Raw genomic sequence first — 26,969 nt, 5'->3', positions numbered from 1 at the left:
AGCTCATTGAGTCATTTCTACAGATTAACATCCTTCAGTAGAAATGATGTGTTGAGAACGCAGTGAAATTTCTGTGAGGGGTGAAACTTGAGAGTGTGTTTAGGAGAGGTCACAGGAGGGTCTATGGAGTGGGCTTCAATCAACGGGCTGTCCGAGACAGACAAAGTGCAGCGGGTTATTCAAGAGATAAAGAGGCATGGGAGGGAGACCCCCTAACAGAGAGCCCACATTGTGACAAGTCCTGTTCCCCAGGGGCCTCGTCTTCCCGATGCCCGGGCGCCTTGCTCACCTCACGTTCGCCAGGGGCCCGGCACTCTCAAAGTTGTCTCTGAGGTCCGGCCCGTCACCCGATGACTTGCGGGACTCAGAATAGGAGGAAACACTATTGAATCGGACCTTGTAGCTCCTGCCAAAATGAAAAAGAGACTCTGAGCTCTGGCTTGGAGCTCCCTCCTGTGGTCAACACCCCCATGGGTCTTCACATTACTGGTCCTGTTTCTAGGATCTTCTCTTGCGGATTGAGGGAGACCGTAACACTCCTATGGTCTCTCCTAGAATGGATCGACTTACCCTCACCTACCACGAGGGCTAGCCATCTGCCCCGGGTGCTGCTTGTCTTTAGAAAGTTTCTGACCACACTCGATCAGGACACTTGAGACCCAGACACAGGAAGTGATTGAATTGGCAGGTGAGGCATAGAACAGAGCGCTCCCTAACCATTAGCTCATACTTCCTTGCTTCCCAAATTTTAATGAGTACAAGAGTCATCCCAGGATCTTGTTAAATGCAGATTCTGATTCAGTGGACCCAGGGCAGGGCCTGGAATTCTGCATTTCTAACAAGCTCCCAGATAATGCCAATGCTGCTAGTCCCCAGACCTCACTTTGAGTAGCCGGGAATGAGACTTGTGCTGTCCATTATGGTAGCTAGCTGTATGTGGCGATTTTAAGTTAGATTACCTCAAAATAAATACAGTTAAAAATTCTGCTCCTTTCTTGCCCTAGCCACATGTCAAGTGCTCAAGAGCCACATGTGGCTAGTAGCTACCATATTGGACAGCGCAGATAAAGAACACCTACATCATCCTAGCAAGTACTGGATGGTGCTGGATTGCCCCACTCACCACTCTCTTTCCACAAAGTTCTAGACATGTCAAGGATCCATCACATTCCACATTTCAAGTGAACATGGAAAGTGTTTACCACTGACACATGGCATGAAAAGAGATCGGCTTTCCTATGAAATCAGTATGAAGGGGAAGGAAGATGTCATTGGGCCTCAGCCTTAGAGGTTCAGGAACCTTGAGACTTAAAAAAATCCAGTTTCTTCGTTTTCCTCTAAGAGTGGTAAGTTTTATTCTCAAACACGGCAAACAACAAAATGAAAAAAGAAAATCCCCAAGACCAGACCAGACCAAACCAAACCAAACGACCTCCCAAAGACAAAGACCCCAAACCAAACCAAAATGTTAACACAAAAACTCAACACCCAAAGCTAACTGCAAAAGATGAGAAAAGAAACTGTGCTTTCTGGCAGCAGGATTTCGAAGCTGGATGTTCTTCAAAGTTTTTGCTCCAGCATCAGGAAAGTTCTAAATATATGTAAGTGTATTTTCTTCTCTAAAATAGTCTCACATTGAGTCACTTCTCCAAATAAGTCATGCAACATATCAGGGGGTGGCTGTGTTGTTAGTGTGGGAGGGATGGTTGATGGTTGTGGGGTAAAAATAACACCACATGTATTTGTATGAGGTCGGAGGTTTTTCCAAATACTTTGCTCTTTGTTATTTCCCTTTGGTGCTCACAACAGCTCCCAGAGCTGGTCAGGGCAGACAGCTTCTCCCCATTAGGCAGATGAGAAAGACCGAGGCCCAGAGAGGTCAAATCCCTTGCTCCAGGTTGCTTAGTGGGTTGATGACACAGCCAGGTTAGAACTCAGATCTCCTTGAGACCCGGATGTGGATGGCTGGGCATTGGGCACATGCACACACACACGGGCATGCACACACACGCTCTACCTGCGCTGGCTGTCACGGGCTGCAGCCAGACCATGGACTTCTGTGTCACCTTTGAGGATGGAAGGCCCTTTACGGGGAAAGAAACGCAAGGGTTCCGGGTACCTAGAGGGGAGAATCGATGGTGCCCTATCTCTCCCTGAAGGAGGGGTGAGGGAGAACTTGCTGGTGGCCATCCAGGATAGGGTGGGAAGGAGAGGGGCAGGCAGGCAGGTTGAAGACTAAATGCTGGAGGTGGGCACAGAACGAGGGCTGACCACAAGGGACTTGGTGATCTCCTGGAGGTGGAATGTATGTGAGTTTGGCCACATGTGCTTGGCTGGAAGAAAACCAAGAGGGATTTTCTGCAGAACACAGCCTCTATACACCAGCCAGCAATAGCATTGCTGATGTAAGACACAGGGATGTGCTCTATGATGAAGGAAAATGCTGTGTTGATCTCATTGAAAGGCAACTCAATAGGTACGTGCCATATGTTCTCCACTTTAGGGGTATTTAAGGGCTTTTCAAGGGTAACTTTGATAACAGGTGTTTGTTACTTTACGAAATATCTTCATAACCCAACCCTGTGTTAGATGCCATTTCACCATGAACATCTTTTGACTACAGGCACTTGTTGTGTTATGAGGTATCTTATCTTTTGAACTCAACTTCCATGTTAGCTGCAACCCTGCCATGAGCATCAGAAGGAAAAGTTCTAGGGGAACAAGCTCATTGCACTGGTTTTTGAGTGTAGGTTTCCCTAAGGGGGAGATAGTAAGAACTGATATTGACACAGCACTCTTAACTCTTCCGAATATGCTTCCATCCATTTTCTAATTTGAGTCTTACAAATTAGAAAGTTAAGGCAGGTATGTATAAGCCCTATTTGATGGAAGAAGAAACCGAGGCACAGGGCTCTGAAATGACCAGAGACCAAAATATCAGCCCTGGTGGTTCAGAGACAGCCACTGGCTAACCCAGGTCACAAGTGGACTTTCGGTCACAAAAACCATCCAGAACTCAAATGTGAACCCCAGATGCCAAAACATGACTTTTACCCACAGAGGGTGTCATGTGACACTGAAGGATCACCCACTTACTTCCTCTCCTCGTGCACAGAGTTGGGGTGCCTCATTTCCATCAAAGCACAGCCGAATTTCTGGAGGCCAAAAGAGATGAGTGAGATGTGAAACATGTAATATTAAACTTGGAATGGGATCAGGCACTGAGGGTCTGGGTTCTGGCTGACCAAAGAGGAGCCTGATGCCTGGGGGCCAGGATGGTAGGGATGGCCAGGGGTTCAGGCTGGGCCACAGGGCTTTAGCTACAGGTGCACATGAAAGGGCCAGCTGTTTAAAGGACTGCAGGTGTAGACTCCTTAACCCACCCCCACCCCACATACAAACCCCCTTTGTGGCTTTCCCTATAAAAACACTGTCCCCACCTCTCTCATTTGGAGCAGGGGACACTGAGCCTTTGATTGGAGCATCCATCCCAAAGAAGTAGCTCACTCAGGTGACAACATTTTCACTAGGGACTAGCTAGTTAGTGGACACCAACAGACGGAGGTCTTGCAATTGTCCAATCTTTGCAGAGCTTGGATCCAAATTAAAGTTAGTGGCTTTAAGGCTCTGGGAGGATTTGCTACAGAAAAGCAGTTGTAACTGCTGTCCCTCCTTCCCACAATAGAAGCACATGCCAGGACAGGAGCAAGATCTCACCTCTCCATTCTCAGGGGGGTCTCCATTGCCAAAGGTGCTGGTAACCACCAGGACCAGAGTTTCGTGTTCCAGGTGCACAATGTCATATTCCTCCATGGACATCACCTAGGTGGGAGGGGGCAGAAGAATAGTGGGGGGAAGGGAAGGAAGAACAAAAGAAGAGAGAGTGGGAGAGAACAAAAAGTGATGGGGGAAGGAGAGAGAGAGGAAAAAGATGAGTCATCTTGAGCCACCTCCTCTGGAAAAAGAACCAAACGTTCTGAGTGTCACTATTTCATTTGCTCAAGTGAGTAGAATTCAAACCTTTTTTGGCACTGTGGGACCTTTCTATGGTCACTGTGGCCTAAAGGGCCATAAAGGGGCTGGGACAATGGTACAGGGGGTGGGCTGGTAGTAGAGATGGATCTTGACTGAGACCCTTGGGCTTCTTAAAAACAACTGATCCTGGAACCTTTTTAGCCACATTTGAGATGGGAATGATCTGGCTGGATCTGGATCTGACCAGGTCTGCTTGGCCTCTTTCTAATCCTCCTTCCAGCAGTGTGGAGGACCTGGGCCAAATGAGTCTGAGAATGCCTGCCTTAGGGAAAGACTATCGTCCTAATTCTTAGCATCACGTGAAAAACATTTCTTGAAGTAGGTTCTAGGGAGGCCCTGTCTCCTGAGATGCTCCTTGAAAATAAATGAGCGATGAACAAGCACGTTTATATTCTATTCCCTCCAAGACTATCATACTTGCAGATTAAAGGCTCTGTCAAGTTCTACAGCAAAACAAAACCCTATTGAACTGTATTTGATGCAGAGTTTCCCAAACGGACCCCAAAATTGTTTTTCATAAACCCTCTAACATTTTGCTCTAGCAAAGGGTGTTTCATTTTGGGATCCTAGACTCCTGGGGGATTCACGGGGAGAGGGGCACCACAGTCCCCTGAGATTTATGCAAACGTGCACATGCCTGCTGATAGGCATGTTGGATGTGCTTTCCGCCATTCTCGAAAGGTTCTTCTCCACTGACTTCCCTCCTTCCCGTTCCCAACTTTATTTACCATGAAGGGCTGGTGAGCTGGCATTGCCCCCTACCCACCTTGGCATCAAAGGCGTGTTTGAAGATCTCACATAAGGTTTTGGCATAGGCCTGTGATTTGCCCGTCTCTGTGGCATAAAGGATGGTTGCCTTGACCCTCTTGGCCATTGCCTGACCCATCAGCTTGGCTGAGAACTTGACGGCTCTGTGGGTAGGGGGGAAGATGGAGAGGAAAATGGGAAATGTAGAGGGAGGCGATGCCAGGCTGGGGCTCCTGGGAAAGAACTGTGATCTATGAAATATAACGGGAGAGAACTTACTTTCTTGACTTTGATGGCTTCAGGGACACTTGAAGCCTGAGCTTAGGTACCATATTGACTCTTATTAAATCCCTTCAGAGCAACTAGTCGTGAGCTAACACAGACGGTTAGTTTTGTAATTTGCTACTTGGTTGATTCATCCCTGTCTTGTGAACCTTCATTTGCTAAGCACTGGCCCCCAAGACGATCACTCATTCACTCATTCGTTCATTCATCAAATGTTTGTTGAGTGCCTAACTATGTGTCAGGCATTGTTACAGGAGTTGAAGAACATGGACAAGCAGCTCTCACAGGCCTTACATTCATGTGTGTGCATGTAAGTGTGTCTGAGAGAGAAGAGGGTGAAGAAAGGGGAATGAATCCCCGATAAATCACCAGGTATTGAGTTAGAAGGGATTTTAGAGGTTTTTTATAGATCCACATAGGAAGGCCCAGGTCTGACGTAGCCAGCCATGCATATTCAGGGTCTTGCACACAGCCTGATACCTAATAGGCATTAAATAAATATCTATCAAAAGAAGGGATGAATTTTACAATGCTGCTATTACTGAAGCCCTGGGGAGTTAAAATACCAAGTCGAGGCTCTTTCTAGCTAAATGAAGAATTCAGAACCAGTGTTCCTTCCTTCCCATGGGGGTGGCAGACAGGCCAGAGGCTCAGGAATGTCCGGGCTCACCTTCTGAGCCGGCATCCCTGTACTAACTAGGAGTCGTGGAGTAGACAAATTGCTAATTACCCCCACCTGGGGATTATCGGTGGCAAATTCATCATTTTTTCAAAGCAGGGAAACCACCCACGCTGCAGGAGCCCTGGAGCTAAGGGGGAGAAGAAGAAAAGAATAAAAGGTGCCTGGAGGGTTCCCTTTGAATGATCGGAACATAAAAAAGCAGCTATAATTAACTCCCATTGTTTCTACCCCAAACTTAATAGTGCAATTAATGTTTTAGATTTCTCCCTCCTTTCTTCCCCCAGATGCAGCTGAACTGAACCCAGGAAAGAATGCCTGTTGATGCATCCTTGCTGAGCTGGAAGATGGGGTTAGATGGAAGGAGGGAGATGCTATAGGCCATACTTTGGGACCTAAGTTTGAGCCCCTACAAGAGGCACCAGTGTCTTGTTTCTGGAGTCGATGGCACAGATGGTACCTGTTGCACAACTAGGGTTCTGGACCCAAGGCAGGCTGGGGAAAGAGAGTAAGTAGCTCAGTGCACATCTAGCTCCTCTACCAAAAGGTTAGCTCCCAACAGGGGTCTCTGCTGAGCAGATCAGTGGAGGTCTCTTTCTTTAGAAGGCTGGCACCCCCATCAGATCATCTCCGTCAGACCCACCCCACTTATCAGCTGCTCCTTTGGCTGGGTGTTCTTCAGGATCATTCTCTTTGGCAGCGTTGGCCCTTAACCCTTCCCCTCCCTTCTTTGCTAATCTCATTCTTCAGCTCTATTGTCATCTCCTGAAGGAAGCCCTCTCTGACCTCCTAAATGCAGTTAAGACTATTTTATGGCACTATGAATCATGCCTCAGTGGCACTTGCAATGTTTGCTATATTTATGTGATTCTTTGACAAATGAACGGCTGTGAGTTTCATAAGGACAAGGACGACATTTATCTGGCTCATCAGGAGCCTAGCAGAGTAGGCACTCAGTACTCATTTGTTAGCTGAATGAATGAATGAATGAATGAATGAGTGGCATTAGGTAAGAGTCCTCTGTAGGCAGTGGTGTGCTAGAACCAGCTCCTCCTACTCTAGGTTCAGTGACTGCTGTTGGTAGCTTGAAATTGGCCATTGTCGGAGTATTCACACCAGGGAAACTGACAAATGCTACAAACACACTACTATTATTACTATACCCATGATCACGGTTAGGAGAGCTGGCTTACCAACACACCATGGCCTCCAGGACAAGAATAGGAAACTGGGGTGAAGAAAGTAAAATTAGGAAGGAGAAGAGGTGTGGTGACATTCACATTTTGGACTTAGGCAAAAAAGGCAAAAGGAAGCTGGAGAAAAAATCGTATCACACAAGAGGTCAGAGGCACATGCACTGCGTAGGCAACTTCCCTTGGGTTCCCCAAGTTTTGAGGCATATCCACCCCCCACCTACTTCAGCAGACTTACTCTGCCAGCTTCTTGAAGCCGATGGCTCGCCGCTTTGTGGGGGTCCCGTTGGTACCTTTCCAGACGTGGGTGTTCCAAGGGTCAGGCTGGGAAGAGAGGACTATGGTCACAGCAGTGAGGGAATCTGGGTCCTCTTAGGAGATGCTCAGGAATCCCAGGTGCTTGTGGCTGCCCGCCATGCCCAACCCTCAGCCCTTGAAGGGAGGGATGCATGGGGCTGGGGCGGTGGGGGGATCCTCGCACAGAGCAGGTGTTCCAGGCTCCTGCCTCTGTCCTGCTAGGCCTTCCCACTCAGCCCTCAGCCCCTCCAGACTCTCTCCTTGGGGACCCTGACTAGGCAGCCCCCGGCCCATTGGCTCTTGAGCACTTGAGTGTCCAAAGTGACCATCAAGGCCGAGATGCGCTCTGAACATAACAAACCCTCCAGGTATTGCAGACTCAGCAGGAAAGAGGCGGGGAGGGGGCAGGACCTGGTATTCGAAGGAAGGGGTGAGCCGGTAGTTGAGCATCTCCTGGTGGAAGACAGGGGTGATGCTCCCAGACATGGGGGGCACGATCCACACCCAGTCCGCGGGGCAGCCCCCCCGGCAGCGGTACTCATTCTCCATGTGCTTAATGAAGGACTCGGTGGCAGAGTGGTGGTCGACAATGGTCACTTTGTCACTCTGTGGGAGGAGAGGGGTCAAGGGGTCAGGCGGTCAGGAGAGCAGGAACTTTTTAGGGACTCTGTCTCCAACAGAGCAGTGTTTCCCAAAGGGTGGCCCCGGAGGTGGTTTTTAGTGGCATAAAGTGATGAGCTGCCTTTCTTGTTCAGTCTTCCTGATCATACCCAGGAGGAAGTCTCCGTGTGCTAATGCATCTTTACCACCTCTCTTGCCGATCTTCCTCTCCCTTCTCCCTCCTTTTTTTAATGAGAGAGAAGAAACTTGGGTGGCAGCTAGCTAGAATTGAAAAACTTTGCTTTGTTTTCTTCGTGTTTTTTAAATTTATTTAATGTTACAGTTACTGTCTATTTATGGCAACTGATACTGGCTCTCCATTTATGGTGGTGATACAAAGTCCTCTCAAAATGACAATGTTTAAGTAAGAAGGAAGATTTTGTGCACACTAGGACAAGTGAGCTGCAGCAGTGGGTAGGCGGAATATCTGGGTGGCCTGGCTCCGGGGTCCACTGGGGTGGCTGGTTGGAATCCAGACCTTACCCAGGCGGTGCTTCCCCTCTGTCCACAAAACCTTGCCCCTTCCTGTACTTTTCTCTTTCAATCGCTTGCCTCCCACCTGGGCTGTGTCTAGCTTGGTGGTCTTCAAACCAGTTCACCTGTCCACCAAACCACACTCCGTCATTTTCAACAACTCACCAAAACTCACTCCTCCATGGCTGAGAGAGAAGGGAGGGGCTCCTTCCCTCTCACCCCAAGTCAACCTGTCACTTCCCTGGGGTGTCCTCAGGGTGCCCATTCTCCCTACTCCGGACGTGGGGACCTATGGTTGATATTCACGACTGTCCATGACTTGGTGTGTCCGTTCTCCTGTCTGTGGGTGCCCTCCATTACGTCTGTGAAGGTCAGGCTTCCCAGGTCACGAGTCCTCAGGGGCAGAGCTGGCCTCCAGTATAGAGGGACCTCAGTTCTACAGGTCTCCTGGTTTGTCCGGAGAACCCTGGTTTATCCCCATTGCCTTGACACACTGTCAGTAGATCCTTGCTTTTGCTCTCAGAAGTGTCACGGTTTAGATGATGACTCTTACAGCCATCCTACTAAAATACCACTTACTGCAGAGCCATATGTGCTGAGGGCCCTAGATGTGTCTGTTAATGAGGATGACTATTTGTCTCTGTTATGTGATCATCTGAATCCCTAAGAGGTGACAAGACACGGAGGATATCTGCCATCCCAATTCTAAAAATCATAAGCAACAAGACGTAAACTCTCCCTATCTAGTCATTTCCTCCTCAGACAGTCCCCACCCAAGATCCAACACAGAAAGGAAGGCAGGCGTGCTGGGAAGCCCGCCTCCTGGTGGGTGAATTCCCCGGTTAGCTAGGTCTCTTGACCCTCTGCTCCAATACTCTGAGAGGTTTTAGTTCCCCACTGAGGCTCGACAGCCAGCATGTGGGCCCTGGTGCTACCTGGAAGCTGTAGAGAACTGCAATGTTGATCTCCACCAGGGCCTGGTCCTTCCACAGGGACGATGTCTTCCTCATGTCCAAGTTCATCTTCTTGGCCACTTCCTGAAAGGGGGAGGAAGCACAGGCTCACTGGCTGGGGCAACTCTGGATTTTTGGACTGGATTTCATGGGGACGGAGAGTTAGTGTCGTTAATGAATTTTTAAATTAATTAATCATCTCATTGGCAGACTGATTCATTCAGTGCTTTTTCATTGTGAACCTACTGGTAGCAGGAAACTACAGACACTTGGCTGGCCCTTTTATTATTGAGCTTGCCTTCTAGTTGGGAAGAGAGACGGTTAATACTATGATGAGTGCAAATTCCTAGGAAGACTTTAAGACAAGGAAATTGGATGAAGAGGGATATGGGGTTAGGATTAATTGAGCCAGGATAGCCAAAGAAGGCCTGTTGAAGAGGTGGCATGACAGGTGAGACTGAAAGGATGAGAGGAAGTAAGACATTTGTAGAGGGAAAGCCCTAGGCAGACAGAACATTTGCAAAGGCTCTGTGGTGGCATCAGGCTTGTGATACAGAAAGAAAGGGGGTGTATTTGGGCAGTAGTGAGCCAGGGGATGTTGGTGGGAGAGATAGTCAGGGCTGAATCAAGAGGATCTTGAGGGATGTGCCAAGGAGTCAGGATTTTATTTCAAATATGATGGTGGGGGGGGCTTCTGGAAGGTTTTAAGCAGAAGTGCAGTCTGGGAGTGATAGCATCTGCTTTCTAGCGGAAAAGCTCCCCTCCAATCCTGCTGTACCCCTGGAGTGACCACTACTTGGAATCTGGATCACGGGTGCTTTGACCTCATGGGGACACCTGCCTGACTCCACCCGACAGATGAGGAAACACGGGCTCAGAGAGGTCAGTGGCTTTGCTCAAAGTCCATGGAGCCAGTTTGTCTCTGAGCCGGAGCCCAGGCAGTTGCACAATGTCCGAGACCAGGATGCTGCTCCCTAACCAGCTGCCTCCTCTGGTAAAACTACTTGGAAAAAAACAACTCCTGACATTTACGTGGCAGCTCAAGCTGAGGCGGGAGCTGATGTCAGGAGTGGGGAAGACCCAACAGCAAATTCATTAATTAGAGTCCTGCTTTCCATTTCCTCTGGCAATTCTAGTCACTTGCGGGAACGCAGGTCTCATTACGGGGCTAGAATGTGACAATTTCTCAGGTTCCCAGCCCCAGCTGTCAACATTTGTACATAACAGCAGTTGTTACCAGAGGGCTGGGGCAGGAGGGAGTCTTATAAAAGTTACCCTGTGACTACTCTTTGCAAACGAAATGTACACAGAGCTCATGAAAGCACACTTATTAGTTCACTCTCTGTAGCTGAGGTGTTAGGTTCTGCTTGGGGTCTTTTAGGAGTGACGCATACACAGAAAGTAGGAAATTTGCTGCTTTACATAAATACACATAAAACTTGAGTTATTTTACGAGCAAGGAAAGTGTGTATCGCCAGTCATGCTGTTACGGTTACTTCCACAGCATTATTTTGGCTAAAAGAATAGAAATTAGTTGCAAGAAAAAAGAAGCTACGACTTTAAAAACCCCCAACTATGACTTGAGCCACATCTGTGGAAACTGCCTGAAATGTCTTTTCTTTTACTGCCAAAGTTTGTTTATACGGATTGGTGGCTGCCTAGTAGAATCTTTTGGAGAGCTTTGAAAAATACTGATACCCAGGTTCCACCCCTGAGTAATTATATCCAAATCCTAGGGAGTGGGACCTAGGCATAATTAAGTTCCCTAGGGAATTCTAAGACCGAGGACCCCTGGCTTGTTTTCCAGGCCAGTACCCATGTAATTTAAAAAAATTGAGATGTAGTTGAGCTATAACATTGTGTGAGTTTAAGGCATACAAGTTTAAGGTATTGGTTTAAAATATTTACATTTATATATTGCAATGTGATTCCCACTGTAGCATTAGTTAACACCTCTATCATGCCACATAATTACTATTTCTGTTTTGTGGTAAGAACAATCAAGACCTAGTCTCTTAGCAACTTTGAATTTTATAATACAGTATTGTTGACTCTAATCGCTATGCTGTGCTTTAGAGCTCCAGAACATATTTATCTCTTTTTTATTGAGCTGTTATATACACTGTCTGGAGATTCTTTTCTTCTCTCCCTTCTTTTTATCTCTTTTTTTATTGAAGTATAGTTGACATTATAATAGTTTTAGCATGCAACACAGTGATTCCATATTTATATATACTATGAAATGCTCACCACAGTAAGTGTACTTAACATGTGTCACCATACAAAGTTATTACAATATTATTTGCTATATTCCCTATGCTATACTTTTTCATCCCTGGGACTTATTTATTTCATAACTGGAAGTTTGTACTTCTTGATCCCCTCTGGCACTTATTTATCTTTTAATTGCAAGTTTATACCCTTAAACAACGTCTCCCCAATTCCCCCAGTCCTCAATCCCTGGTAACCAGCATTCTATTCCATTTTTATGAGTCTGGGTCTTTTGGATTCCATATATAAGTAATGTCATACAATATTTTTTTTCCTGTCTGACTTGCCTCATTTAGCATAATGCCCTCAAGATCCATCCATGTGAACACCCATGGATTTAATAACATAAAACTAATGTTTGATTCTGACTTCTACTCTTGACTTATTTACTGTATGAATAGGCCCAGCACTTAACTTCTCTGTTTCTTAGTGCCTTCTTTGGGAACAAGGCCAAACACAGCAGACTGTAGCTGGGAACAGTTGCTGACAAAGTTGAGCTCCAGGGAGCACTCTGCCCCACACTCTGCAATAGATGAGAATGACTTAGCCAGGGAGGGAGTCAGACTCTCCACTGAGAAAAGTGTGTGGTGGGGAAACACTGCCAACCCTCCTCCCTTATTTTTCAGGAAAGAGACAAAAATGTCCCAAGTTCATGAGTCGTTCCCAACCCTTCTAACAAGAGGCAGAGTAGCCAGGTGGTTGTGAACTTGGGCCATAAAGACTGGGTTCACCTCTTAGCCCTGCCACTCGTTAGCTATGTGACCTTGAGCTTGTCACTTCATCTCTCTGAAAAACCTCAGTTTCCTCATCTGTGGAAGGGGATCATCATACCTGGGGGTTAGGGTGAGGATCCAATGAGCATGTAGCACAAAGTGCTTTGAGTCATGCCGAGCACGTAGTATATGCATGATAATACCAAGGATGCTTCTGGACTGCCAGGGGCTTCTCTAGGTTTGCAGATGCTGTTTTAACCTCTTCCAGATTCCAAGGCCCAAAGCGTGGCTGTGGGGAAGGACTGCTGAGCCTGCCCCCTCTGCCCTGCACTTCCCCTTCATGGTAACCAAGGAGGGCCTCACCTCCAGGATGTTGTACCGAGAGTTGTCACAGTAGTCACGGACACCAATCTCTGTGCCCATGTACCAGCCACTGAAGGGACAGGCGCTGAACTCCAGGCCACCAATCTCCAGCAGCATGCTGGAGACGGCAGGGAGGCCATACCACTTCAGGCCCAGGTCCTTGAACCACTCAAACCTGCAGAGAGCAATACAACCAAACTCACCATGGGGCCAGAGCCTCAGAGGCAGGCAGGTGGGCAGGACAGCCTTAGTCTGGGGATGCTGAAATACCAGTGACTGACAGGACATATTGTATCAGAACCTGATTCTTGGGATCTGCTTCAGGCATGTGGAATCACAGGCTCCACAGCTTGGGCCTGATGATACACATTTTTAACCTGCTGCCCAGATGACCTGGATGGACATCCGGGCCTGGGAACCACTGCCTTGGGCTGCTGGTTATCTTCAAACCCACTCTGAAGTGGAGAACGTGAGTCTTGCTTAGTTCCTACCTACCCCAGGGCCTTTGCATGGCAGTTTAAGTTCCTTCCTCCTGGGATCTTCTCTCTTCCTTCTGGGTCTGCCCAGCTCTTACCCGTATTTCAAATCTCAGCTAAAACGTTGCTTGCTCTGGGAAGCCTTCACTGACGCCCAGTCTATCCTGGGTCAGGTGACTTCATGTCTCTAGGCACCATAACATTTCTTGTGCAGCATTTCATTGGAATTAAATGGTTAGTTGGGTAACTGTAGGTGTAAGATCTCCATGAGAGCAAGAGCACCATGGAGGCAAGGACCAAAAGTGAGCTCGATACCTGGCCTGGGGCAGGAATAATAAACTGTTGCACAAGCAAATGAATGAATGTAGGCGGAGTCTCACCAGGGAGACTGGGTGAGTGCCTAGACACTGGGCAGTGTGAGAAGACTTTAGGATACCTGCTCCTTCTCCAGGACTGGGACTGAATGAGACAAGTCAGACATCTGCCTTGGGTGCAAAATTTAAGAGGATACCACAAACTCAGTAATCAAGATCAATACTTGTATTTATTTATGCAGTATGCTAAATTAATTCAATGTTTAAAAAATACAAAATTAATGCAAAACAGAATCCAGGATGAACAAAATATCAAACCTTTAAAGAAAGACAGGTCCCACCTTGCACTTGGATGACTCACCTGTCTTGCTTCACCCGAATCTCAACCGTGAACCAGATCCTGTCTTTATTTAAAATTTGATACAAAAGAATTTAAATTAAATTTTGGTAAAAATACTTTTGAGATAACGATTAATTTTGCTTTTTAAAGATAAGGCATTAAAATATCCTTTACATTGATTATTGAGTTTTTGGTGCCCCATCCCTCCATTTTTGCCCCCAAGACAGTATCTCCCTGTCGATTTTCTTCACTCTCAAAGTCGGCGTCTGCTGCCCCAGCCCACACAGCAACTTCTCTGCTCCAAAGTCCTTTTGAACTTGACACACATCAGGTCATGTAGAGTTTTAAACAGCTCCCTCTGTTTAAAATCTGTGCCCGCAAGACTGGAAATAGGGTGGATCTTGGTTGATTGGTTAGGAGTGGGGTGAGGAGGGAAATGATGGTCCAGAAAAGACAGCAGTCTTGCTCAGGCTGGTCAAGCAGGACTGATTTCTGGGGGCTCACTCTGTGCAGGCCCCACTGTGAGGAAGGAACCCAGAGCCCCTTGCAGCCTCTGTCTGGGCTGAAGAGAGAGTGAGAGGGTTGAGGATGGGCAGAGAGGGGCACTGGGCTCATCCACCCACCTCCCTCACCCATGCCAGTCCCTCTTACTTGGGGTGCCTGATGGGCACTTCCAACACCAGCTCTGGAGGAATCTGGAAGAGCTCAGGGTCATTGCCGTTGGCCTGGAGCAGGAGTGGCAGGACATCGAAGCGGCCTCTTGGGGGTTTCCAGCCTTGCTGCGTGCAGATCTGAAACCAGAACCGGCCAGGTCACACCACCAGTCTCTGGACGCTCCAAACACATGGTGCTGGTGCAAAGAGCAGAGATCCCAGTGCAACCAGAGGCTCTGGGCCTCGCCACCTCCTTTAAAAGTTGTGCATCTAGTATAACTTCTTACGGACCCATAGAACAGAGGGCAAACCTGTCCTCCAGCACTGCCCTTTGCTATGTGTTCCACATCTTCCTTGCCCACCGGCACTCCCGGGGGGCAAGTGCCAACTGGATTGTCCACCGGCAGTGCCCTGGCTCACAGGGCCCAGCAGGAAGTAGGCACTAGCCCCAAGAAATGTTTGCATTGGGTGCTCTGTGATTTGAAGAAAATCTACCCAGTTTGATGAAGGCGAATTTATCAGAATTTGTGCATAAATGCATCTTTGAGAGCATCTGTTCAAATGAAATATAAAGTGAGCCATACAAGTAGTTAAAATTTTCTAGTAATCACATTTTAAAAATAAAAAAAATACAAGCAAAGGCAGGTAAAAATAATTTAAACAAGACATGCATTTTAAATGATATATTTTAATTTCAGTAACATTTAATTATCAAATAATTACTAGTCATGATTATATTAACTCATTGATATTATATTAAAGAATTTGTCAATCTAATTGAACAATGTATTTGACATTAAAATTAAGTATGTAATATATTTACTAACCTAATATACCAAATATACATAATATATAACATAATTAAATGTATTAAATATCAATTTATGAACGATAAATGCATTAATATATTGAAATATATTTGACACAATGTTTATTAACCCATACATGTATTAATTTACTAATAAACATAATAAGTAGATTGACCCAACATTATCCACCATATTATTATTTCAATATGTAATGAAAATAAAACTTATGAATAAGATATTTTCTGTGCTCCTTTTTCATTCTCAGCCTTTGAGACCAGGTGTGTATATTACATTTACAGCACATCTCAGTTTGGTCTCACCACATTTCATATGCCCACTTACCACATGTGGCCAGTGGCTGCTGCATGGGACAGCCTCAGGTAGGAGGGTTTCAAAAGATATAATTATGTGGTTATGCTGGGGAGCTTGGGGTAATTCTTTCTACCGTGTTAGTAGAAAGAGGAAGCAGAAAATCATGGGCTTAGGAGAACATGTCCTGTCAGTGAGGTTTCTGGAGGCGGAAGGAGAGGAAGAGGCCGTGGGATTTACGTTCTGGTGGCCATGAGGACAAGGTCAGCCAAGTATACAGTGAGCGCTCAGCCAAGTGGAGCAGAAAGTCTGGCTGCATCTACAGGGACACAGGTGCCTCCTGGTTGCTGCCCTGGTTACAGCCCCCTCCTCAAGATAATCACATTTTCATAAGAAACGCCACAAGCCAACGAAGTCAGCAGCAGTGAGGGAGTAGAGCAGCCCTTGGGCTTGCCAGCTCCATCCTGGGAGGTAAGGGTGGGCTGCAGGGGGATCTGACGAAAGAGCAAAGGTGAGGCTTCCCTGGGGAGGAGTGGGCGGTAGCTAGAAGGGGTACCAGGCCTGTGTGCCTGAGTCACTGTAGGCATGGGGTCTGCCTGTGGTGGTTCCCAGGGGCAGAGTCGCTATAAGCTACCATCCTTGCCCGTGCTGCCTGCCCACGGGACCACCTGGAGGGCACCCTGGATAGGGAGGTGGCGGTATTCCCTTTCCTGGTGGTGCATGGACCGACTGGGGCTGCCAGAAATTGCGGTGGTGCTGGTGTCATGGAGAGTCAAGCTCACCAAAAGAGGGGCTGGGTAGGAAGAATTGTTGTATATAGAAATGAATAACAGGAGTCTGATGTGTTACCCAGCTCAGAAAAGGTGCATACCAGACGCAGCTCCCATGTGTCACTGCCTCTCTTCCTGGAGGGAGGCGGGAGATTGGGACTGTAGTTCTAGCTTTCCCTCTGCTCATTTAGTAGCCTTGGATATTGTATTTGGCTGTGGTGAGACTGAATTTACTTATCTGTGGAAGGGGATAATAGTTCCCATCATGAGGGTAAGGTGAGGTAACGGTATGAAAATGAGCAAATGACCAGCTGGACCAGGGGTAGCCAAACGGAGCAGGAGGTCTGGGGACGAGACCACCCTATCAGCTGCTCTCCCTATTATAACATTAAACTAAGAAAAGCCTGTGGATAAAGATGGTTTGGGGTAATGAGAGTCCAAAACGGTGGGCTGGGGTGGGGGGCACGCACCTCTGTGAACTCCACGCTGGCTGGGTCCCCCAGGATGGAACCGTCAGGCTGCTTGTAGCCGGCATAGCGGATGAGCTGGGAGTTCCAGACTCGGAAATCGTGTTTACCATCAGTCCTCTGGGGGAATATGGTGATGGCCGACCTGTGGTGGAGAGAGGGGGGACGCCTGGTGTCAGGGTGGGGCTTGCCCTTTGGGGACATTCTGGAAAAGGTGACACCCTGGTGAACAACTTCCTGAGGCTCAGGGCAAAGTACATCTGTGCCAAGGACCCCAGGGCCCATGCAGCGGCTGCTGGAAGGGAGAGACCACCTCCCTGGCGAGGATGGGAGGCCCCCAGGCCAGCTTGCTGGAGGAAGGAGAATGCTGCTCTAACTGGAGACTAAAGCAATCTTGACTCGGGCCAGTTTTCCAGGGATTCTTTGGCAGCAGCTAATCTCCAGGGAAAGAACATTGGATCTTTGTTCCCTTTAAAAACATACCACCGGTGCCCACCTCCAGTCTTTCTCCTACCACCATCATTAATTCTTGGTCAGTTTGCTCATCCCCCTATGTACCAAAGTCTATAGACTTATGACTAAAAAGAAATCAACTTCCATATGTACTCCCATTGATTTACAAGAAAACTAGAGCTTGTCACTCGCCTCACCTACCTAAACAGGCAACCAGGATACCGTATACTGTCAGGATATCATAGAAAGACGCTGCCGCTGCTGGCACCCGGCTGGAGCCCAGCTCTCTCTTTGATAGAAGGGAGACCAGCAGTGTTAGAGAAGTGTTTATGATGTTGTAGCACCAAGCTGAGGCTTCCTTATTGGCATCATCAGGGTTAAAAAAGATTGAAAGGAGACTAACTTTTCACGACGTGATTCCATGTTATCTCATGCCGGGAGCTCCTGCCACCTGGACTCATTGGTCCCATTCATGGACCAGACCTCAGGGAGACATGGGCCTGGCTCACGTCAGCATGGTGACCACATTATAGGTCCACCCATTGCTCACAGATGCCTCCCACCCGCATCCTGCCCCTGGAGCTTTGCCCTGCCGTCTCCTGTGGCTGGGATCCCTCTCTGCTGCCATGTGCCCACATTTAAGGCCTAGCTCACATTCCTTTTCTCCACACAGCATCCTCTGGCTCATCTTAGCTCCCAGGACTGCTTTCTTTCTGAGCACATGTGGGTCTTACCATCTGCACAAGACAACATTGCATTTAACGCCGCAGGGATGGTATGTTGCATCTGGGGGCGCATCTAGAGTTGGGGCTCAAAGTACAAGTCACATACAGCCAAAGGGACTCTTACAAATCTCAGAGCAAAGATGCTATATTGGAGCTGAACACAGAATGAGTCAAATGGCCAGGGACAGCAGTAAAACACATGGCCGTTTTTTTGTTGAACACAAGACAAAGAGTATTTGTCTCTCTTTGTTATATATATATATAATATAAATATTATGTATATATTTATATTCTAAAAGCATGTTTAGAAACACCAGAATCACACACAGTGGGGCAGAATACTTATTCTATGTACGTGAACTGAGTCCAACTGAAGAAACAGAATACATTCCCGCCTCCCATCTCCCGCATCTCCTAAGCATAATCTCGGTGAAGGGCAGGTGGAGTTCCCTGTGCTGTTTAAATTACGTGTTTCTCGCCCACCCTGTTTCTTCTTTGTCTGCTTTTCTCTCATATGTTTAAATTATTTCCACTCTCTTATGGCCTTCTTATCATTTCCAGACATGTGGTTTAACACTTACTTTAAAAACAGTATCAGCTGAGTATTTTCTTATCTAGAAGATCTTATGAAGACCCCCAGAAGAGCACTGAAAAAGGAGGAGTGCTGCCTGGCCTGTGGTGACCACCCTTTGCCTTCAGACAGTACCATTTAACAACTACTGGAACAGCCATAAGCCCCTTGAGGGCTAAGACCTTGCCCGGACCCTCCTTTGATGCTCAGAATCTGGAGGGGTGAGGTCTTTTGGGAAAAAGATCTAAATCCTGATTCCCCACCTAGGCCCTGGGCTTACATTACAAGCCTGTTTCCCACAGGCAGGCGTGGCTGGCCAACTCCATTCTCTTTCTCAAGGAAGAGACACATCCAAGAAAAGCCATATGCTTAATGCAAATGAGCCACGTTGGGGATGAGCTCAGTGTCCTCTGGGGGGCTTGTGGGAATATCCTTGCACTGTCCCTGTGCGGCCCCAAGATGGGGCTGGTCCTCAGCAGCTGGGAACAGATGCTAGGACAGGACTGCTGAGCAGGATTAACAAAAGTAGGCACCTGTCTGCGGAGCCCCAGCTGTTGCCTTCCAGCTGTGACTTCCCAGTGTGGGAGCCACCAGCTCACATGGGGGCCTTCCTGCCGTGGCCTCCTCCTCCCCGGGACCTTGTTCCTTGTATTGGGCGAGAGGAGGCTAAGGTGTGACCTGATCTGAAGGAACAGTCCCCACGGCAGCGGGAAGAGAAATTGCCTTTTAAACAGAGCGAGGTTCTGGGGCAGCTCCAGGCAAGAGAGCAGGACAAAAGCAGGACATCACCAGTCGTGGGCTTTTCTGATTCCCAGGAGTGGGAAAAGGCCCTTTCTGCCTCCATGGGTGATACTGGACTGCAGGTGACTGTGATTTTGGCTGTCGCAGCTTTGCAGATGGCACAGGGGTCTGTTTCTCCCAGAGGAGATGGGACATGGCAGGTGGAACAACGAAGCCAGGCCACCTCTCCCAGCGTGGCACATCTCCCTGAGAGGAAGAGGGGCATTTCCCTGGCAGGTAAGCCAGCTCCAGACTCAGGGGTCGATGCTTTGGGGACAGTCAGCTGCCCTCCCCCTGCATGGCTCACCTGAGGTTCCCTTTGTTGGTGGCATACTTGATGTGGTTGCAGATGTAGTTGAACATCCCGTGAGCCGTCGTGCAATCACGGGCATCGAACACCTGGAAAGGATGCATCAGGGGATTGAGTGCCTCCTGCTTCCCCCCGTGGCTCCTCCAGGGCAGCCTTCCCCCTGGAGGAGAGTCCAGAGCCCACTCCAGCTGCTGCCCCACTGGACTAGTAAGCTCCTCCCTCACTAGTGAGTCCCAGTCTGGGTTTAATATTTTCTTTCTTCTCTCCCAATAACTACAGTCAAATCAAACCAGGAAAAATCCCCTAGAAGTAGGCATGGAGTAGAACTGAATGTGGGAAAGGGTTGGTGAATACAGGTGGGATTTTAATGGACTGGATATATTTCCTGTTATGTTCCCAGGGATCTGGGATTTAAGACAAAACAAACAAAAATCAAACAAAACCCCCCTAAACTTGATAACTAAGCTACTCCCAACTTCAATCTATTCTCCAGGTAAAAAAAACATATCATACCAGGGGACATAGAATCTAATGTTTGCAAAGAGAATAGGTGGAAGACAAAAGGGAGTGGTGGGGTCTGTGGTAAATGAGAATGTATAAGCCCCACCAAGAGACATGCAAATTCATTTTTAAAAGGACACTGTGGCTAAATAAGACAAGACTATAAACTAGATTTGGTCATGATCTGAGAATCTGAGATCCCATGACTACCATCTGATTGTTCACCCTGGCCCTTAGGAGCTGACCCTTTTTAAAGATCATCCCTCCCACCCACCAAAGGGCTCCCCAGGGTAACTGAGCCTCCCCACCTACCTGCAGCTTGGACCACTGGATCCTGCCGACACAGCGGGAGGCATTCCGCCAGGCATGCTTGGCCCCGTAGATGAGCTCGGTGTCTTTGAGCTGGTAGGTACTGGTGGTTTCGATCTCTTTGTTTACCTCTTCCAGCCTCTCCATATGGGCTTTGGAGCCAAATCTGAGTGAGGAGGGAAGAGACACAGGAGTGTCATCTTCTCTCCTGAATTAGAGGTTGGTGGATGGACTAAGTTATTATAGCAGGCCAGAAGCCACTGCCAAGTCTGAGATAATACCTAGACACAATAGTTTAAGTATAACGCAGAGCCTGGAAATGCAAATGCCCACAAAGGCCCCACGGTGACGAACTGGCTGGGTGGAGACTGTGGCAAACAGGCAAGCCCTTGCCTGTCCCAAAGGGGGCAGCCACAGCTCTGCTCCAGCCAACTGTCACCTGGATAGGAATGGGGGCCCAGTGCTGCCAGATCTTCTTTCAAGAGACACAGGAAATCTGATTTTTAGAGGGAACTCTTCTAATTTTTAAATGAGTGGCAATGAATTCAATTTTAGAAAGTTTAAAAAGTTTTTTGAAAAATTTCAGACTTACAAAAAGTACAGACACCAATATAATGAACACCCAAGTCTCAGAAATATCATTATAGTTCCTTAGGGACTGCCTCCCCATCATAGTCCACTTTCTTCCCAGAAGTGGCTGCTATTTTCAATGCGGCATTTACTGTTCACATACTTTTGTTTATATTTTTGCCACATGTGCATATATTCCCTAAATCATGTAGTTTTATTATACATAATTTTATAAATGGTGCTTTCCTGAATGTATACTTTTACGATTTGTGTTTTCTTTATTTCACTCAGTTTATTTGTGAGCTGCATTCCCATGAACACACAGAGTTCTAACACATTCATTTTTTTACAGCTGTATAGTGTGCCAGTACAGAAAATGCCACACTTTATTTACACATTCTCTTATTGACAGAGTTACGGTAGATTCCAATTACTTCCTTAATTTTAATTTTTTTCCTATTATAACAATGTTTCAGTGAACATTTTAATGCATGCCTTCCTGTGAACAAGTGAGAGAGCTTCTTTAGGGTATGTATCTGGGCACGGAATTGCTAAAATGTTTCAAACTTAAGCAACATTTTGCAGGTCAAACAAAAACACTTCTGGAGGCCAGACTTCGAGTTTGGGCCACCAGTTTTTGACCTGTGTGTACGGTGGTCAGAGGCCCAATGCTTAGGCCTTGGTTCAACTGTCTGCATACCTGGAGCTGAAGTCTTTGTCCTGAGTACAGTAATTTACCCTGAGCTCCCCAGATTGACCTAAACTTGCCTTTTAATTGATGAATAGTACTGATCGATAAACTCTTTGGCGAGAGGGAAGAGCTGCTCTTTTGTGCGAATGTCTTCAGGCCTTCGTATTTGCTGAGAGGGGTGCATGATGGAGCCCATACAGATGTGCTCAGTGCAGCCCGTTTCCTGGAAGGAAAAGAGACTTGGGCTATTGCTTGGTTTTACTCAAGTGTGGTACATATTGGGTTGCAGACCTGGATCTGCCATTCATGGCAGCGTTTACCTGGTCTTTAATTTCCACATGGGATTTCTCAAGTACCAGCTTCAAATCATTGGTGGATGTGGTCATCAGCCAAGATAAGGAAGGACAAACACCATTTTTAGGTTCTGAAAATGTCTGCTCTGCTCTCTTGAGGGAAGAAGGGTTTTCCAACTGGCATTCCCTGGGAATCAGAACCATTGGTACTGAATCCCAGGATATTTTTTGATTCTCCAGTAATCAAGAAGGAGCCGGTAGAGTGCCTACAGTAACTCATCTGAACGTACCTATGGGATGTTGATTGCAAACTACAGCTCCAATTCTTCCCCTCCCTATATTCACACCTTTTGCAGGGTGATTTTCCAGCAACTCTCATCAAGAGGTAGAGCCTGTTCCCTCACCCCTTGAATCTGAGTTGCTTTTGGACAATAAAAAGTGGCAGAAGTGAGGTGCCCATTCCAGTCTTAAGCTTCAAGAGGTCTTGCATCTTCTGCTCATTCTCTCAGAATCATGCAGCCACCACGTGAACAAGGCCAGCTAGCCTACTGGAGGATGAGAGACCACACAGGGCAGAGTCGAGTTTTCCTGGCCAGGGCCCTCCGAAACCAGCCTGCCCTTAGCTGATCCCTCAGATGACTGCAGATGTATGAGACGAACAGATTAGCAGAACCACCCAACCAATCCACAGACTTTTAAAGTGGGTACGCCACTTTTAAAAAGCATGCCACTGTTGCTTTATTTTTTTAATTTTAGGACAGTTGGTTATATACTGCAATAGCTAACTGCAAGAGGCCCATTTTCAACAAATAGTTGAAGCAATATATTGACTTGTGGAGTGTTAAAAACATGATATAAAAACATAAAGGACACACTATGAAAGCAAGGAAGGATTTGGTTTGCTCAGTACCCCACCAGCGGTCAGACTGTGAGAGACAAAGAAAAGGTATTCAGAGCCAACAACTCCCATCAGATTATTTGGGTTCAAGGCACACAAATAAAAAATATTAACGTGAGAGAGTAAGTATTCATCAGTGGTTCTCAAGTGGGAGTGAATTTTTCACCCAAGGGACTTTGAAAAATACCTGGAGACATTTTTGGTTATCACAACTTCAGAGGGGGCCACTGACATCTAGTGGGTAGGGGTGACAGGCGATGCTAAGCAGCCTAACATGCACAGTACAGTCCCCACAACACTTGTCCAGCCCCGAACGTGGGTAAGGGCTGAGGCCAGGAAACCCTGGTCTGTACCCTGGTGGGATACTCACCAATGTGCTCTTAAGGTGGAGGGTGTCAGTAAGAACCACATCCGTCTCCCAATTCTTGACCTTGAGGAAGCGGGGGCACTTGGAGGGGCTGCCATTCTTTGTGGGGGACTGTCTTCCTGAGGCAGGGGGCTGGCGGAGAGAAGGAAGACGGAGCATTAGACAGGATCTTGAGGGCCCTGGAAAATTGTCGCCAATAGGATGGGGAGGGGTGTGGCTCTTTCTGGAATCTGCCAGAGCAGATCACAAAAAACTCTGAAGCACTCATACTGAAAACTGGCACTCAATAAGCACTTGCTATGTGCCAAGCAACAACTTTATCACCCTCATTTTGCAGATAGGGAGACTGAGGCACAGTTAGCTAAGTTGTCTATGTAAGATCACAGAGCTAGTAAGTCAGAGCCAGGAGTCAAATCCTGGCAGTCTGGCTCTCAAACCACATCCTTAACTGCTTGACTCTCCTGCCCCTTGGGCATTATGCATAATTCACTTATTCATTCATTCATTCAACACATGTTTATTGAGTATTAGTTATGTGTCAGCAAGGTAGCAATGGCCAGGGCTACAGGGACAGACTAGACAGATGTGACCTCTGCCTTCATGGAGTTCATAGTTCAATGGGGGGATCACAACTGAATGAACCATTATCATTGAGTGCAATAGGGCTATAATATGGGATGTTGGCAGTGCATAAGGGCAAACAGAAGCACAAAGTGGGGCACCTAACTGGAGCATTTGGCTTTTAAGTCAAGACAAGTAGGTGTTAACCAGGCAAAGAAAGGGGAGCAGGGTCATGCAGGTAGAGAGAACAGCTTGTGCAAAAGTCCTGAGGTCAGAGGCATATCACAGCCACCTGTCTGGCCAGAGGAATAGGAGCTCTGTGCTGAAGCATCCATGCCACCATATTGGAATTCCGGGGAACAGGAGGAAGGTTAACAGCATGCCACTGTTAAAGGTGGCATCAGAGCAGTGCTGGGAGCGATTGCAGAGAACAGATGGGAGAAGCTCTGACTCATGACCTTCCACACCTCTGCACCCTGGCCATCTCCAGTGGCTCCCATCTCAGTGCTGAGCACTACCATCCATCCACCCATGCATGCCACAGGTGGGACTGTCCTGGACATCACCCTCTTTATCCCCCACCCCAACCCTCCCTGACTCCCACCATATTAGCCTTCTAAATAGTTCTAGAAGTCATCTGCTCTTCCTCCTCCCCATCTACTGGCCAGCACCCTGTCCAAGCCACCAGCATCTTTCTTTTGGGTAATTACAATCACCTGCTGAATGTTGGCCATTTCTTATTACTATTGGTGTTATTATTCTTCTATATTAGGACAACTTCTTGTCCTATTAATACTGCTACTGCTACAAGTATTATTACCACATGTATACTGGAAGCGGGAGAAGGTCAGTTCTTCCTTTCATTCCCCATTTGCACTTTCTATCCTGCTAAACACTGTTTTACTGAGGTCCCCTTGTGAAGCTGCATACAAACAGCCCCACCGGCTTTCAAGGCCTGGTCAGACATCCTAAACACTTCTTTGGGATTTTGTCTCCACTCCTGTCTCTTCCAGCAGACATGCAAGTGATGGAAGTCATATCTGGGCAAGAGTTTGTAGGGACAGATTGCTCTCATTGTGCTGACAATCTGAATCCGTGACACACAAAAAAATCCTACCTTGCCCATGTGGGAGGCACCCCAGCTGTCCTCCTACATACTGGGCATCACTCAGCCAGTTTACAAACTCTCTTAACCGTGTGCCTTAATGACGTGGAGGCTGAGGAGCAGCTGGGATCTCAGAGACGGCATAACAGACGTGGTGTTGGCGTTAGGGTTGGACTTGGCCATGGAGAGGCGGGAGGGCAGCTGGGTGGGGAGCAGGGGGAGGCGGGAGGAAGAGGTGTGGGGTGTGGCCGGTGGGCGGGTGCCGGCAGCCTGTGTTGGCAGGGTGTGGGGGGGAACGAGATAACGGGCCTAATAAAAGAGGCCATCTGTTGAGATTGTAGATGTGTGCGGGGTGGTCATTATGAGCCAAGTAATTGGGGGCCTGGGCACGAGCAATGCCACTTTCCACCCTGGGCTGCTCTGAACTGCACACTGGGAACCAGGCATTAGGAGGCCTGTGGCAGGGCTGTTGTACTTCGGGCTTTGATGTTTTAATTAGCCAGCAGTAATATTAGATGACTCAGGAGGGGGCAAACGGGGAGATTAATATAGCAGTCAGGGGCCCTGCATGGGGGATGCAAATGACTTTCCTGAGTGGGGACTGAAGTGCTGCGGCTGAACATGCAGATGCGTGGCACTTGTGAGTTACTGCGCTGGGCCCGGGGCACAGGTGGGCTCTGAGCCATGGCTCTGCATGCCCTCTTCTGGATTTGTGTCTAGGGCAGACAATGGTAGCTTTTCTAGGTAGACGTCGGTGGCAGGAGACTTGATCCCAGGGGTTCTGTGGGAAGGCTGCCTCCTCCTAAATATGAAAAGGAGGCTCTGAGCTTTGAGTGCCCACTTTAAAGGCTATGTCAACACCTGTGGCTTTGGGAGCCTGCAGTGGCTGACTGGGAAGAAATGGGAGGAAATGGTCTGCAGCCCAAGAGGAGACAGTCAGGTGAAGTCATGTCAGTCTGGGGATGGGAGCCAGGAATTCAGCTTTATAGGATTCCTAATGCCCTGATTCCTTCTCCCCTCTCATTCCCGTCCTCCCTCCTTTCCTTCAATATACTGAGCACCTACTGTGCGTGAGGCTCTTGTGTTCTAGGCTCTGTAGCAGTCCCCACTCTCATCCCACAACTGGGAGGAGAACTTGTAGGTGTGTGTTCAAAAGCAGATGTTTGTAAACTGCAGCCTGTGGGCCAAACCTGGTCCGCTGCCTGTTTTTGTACAGCCCGCAAGCTAAGAATGGTTTTTTCATTTTTAGCTTGTTGATTTAAAAAAAAAAAGTCAAAAGAAGAATAATGGTTCATGACACATGCAAGTTGTATGAAGATCAAATTTTAGTGTCCATAAATAAAGCTTTATTGGCACACAGCCACACTCATCTGTTCCGACGTTGTCTATGGCTACTTTTGCAATACAAGGGCCAAGCAGGGTAGTTGTGATGGAGACCAAGATCGTATGGCCCGCAGAGCCAAAAATATTTCCTATCTTTCCCTTTACAGAAAAAGTTTGCAGACACAAAGGCTCAAATTCCAGTGCCTGATCTCTAACTTATTACCCTATGTCTTCACCTGCTTACCACCACTGTATTAGCAACAGCATCCAAGCCCATTACTCTCTGTTCCCTTACCATGCTTATTTTCCTTCAGAGCGCTTATCACTGTCTGCATTTTGTGAGTATATATGTATTTTCAATGTGAATGCATATGTCTATATATCTTATATATATCTATATATCTGTATGCCTTATATATATTTAGATATATAGTTTTCTGCCTACCCACTGTTCACTCTGCTTTATCCCTAGCCACTAAGACCAGAATCCAGCACATAATTCATGTGCAACAAGCCTTTGAGATCTGTTATAGACTGAACTGTGTCCTTCCTGAATTCACATGTCAAAGCCCTAACCCCCAGTATGACTATACAGTTGACCCTTGAACAACATAGACTTGAACTGTGTGGGTCCATTTATACACAGAGTTTTTTCAATAAATGCTATACAGTACTAAAAATGTGTTTTCTCTTCCTTATGATTG

At 47.4% G+C, this 26,969-nt stretch overlaps 1 protein-coding gene across 4 annotated transcripts in view; it reads right to left on the bottom strand.

Moving 5' to 3' along the window:
* NOS1 (nitric oxide synthase 1) overlaps positions 1-26,969 on the bottom strand; it is a 163,407-nt gene that overhangs the window by 29,061 nt on the left and 107,377 nt on the right. For 3 of the 4 annotated variants that reach the window (XM_036929402.2, XM_036929403.2, XM_036929397.2), the window contains exons 1-13: positions 20,461-20,619; positions 19,645-19,736; positions 16,812-16,953; positions 14,452-14,591; positions 12,671-12,845; positions 9,306-9,407; positions 7,648-7,842; positions 7,178-7,263; positions 4,802-4,946; positions 3,718-3,822; positions 3,097-3,155; positions 2,018-2,119; positions 290-406 (exon numbers count right to left, since the gene is read on the bottom strand). In XM_036929402.2, the coding sequence (XP_036785297.2) occupies positions 290-406; positions 2,018-2,119; positions 3,097-3,155; positions 3,718-3,822; positions 4,802-4,946; positions 7,178-7,263; positions 7,648-7,842; positions 9,306-9,407; positions 12,671-12,845; positions 14,452-14,591; positions 16,812-16,953; positions 19,645-19,736; positions 20,461-20,604 (1,604 nt within the window). In that variant the 5' untranslated portion in view covers positions 20,605-20,619. Of the gene's footprint in view, positions 1-289; positions 407-2,017; positions 2,120-3,096; positions 3,156-3,717; positions 3,823-4,801; positions 4,947-7,177; positions 7,264-7,647; positions 7,843-9,305; positions 9,408-12,670; positions 12,846-14,451; positions 14,592-16,811; positions 16,954-19,644; positions 19,737-20,460; positions 20,624-21,795; positions 21,942-23,279; positions 23,409-26,969 lie in introns of those variants that run through there. The other variant, XM_057491414.1, reaches the window with a different exon arrangement.

This window comes from Manis pentadactyla, chromosome 14 (genome assembly GCF_030020395.1).
Source record: "Manis pentadactyla isolate mManPen7 chromosome 14, mManPen7.hap1, whole genome shotgun sequence".
Lineage (NCBI taxonomy): Eukaryota > Metazoa > Chordata > Mammalia > Pholidota > Manidae > Manis > Manis pentadactyla.
The sequence above is the reverse complement of the archived record's forward strand: the minus strand, read 5'-3'. Positions and strand labels throughout refer to the sequence as shown.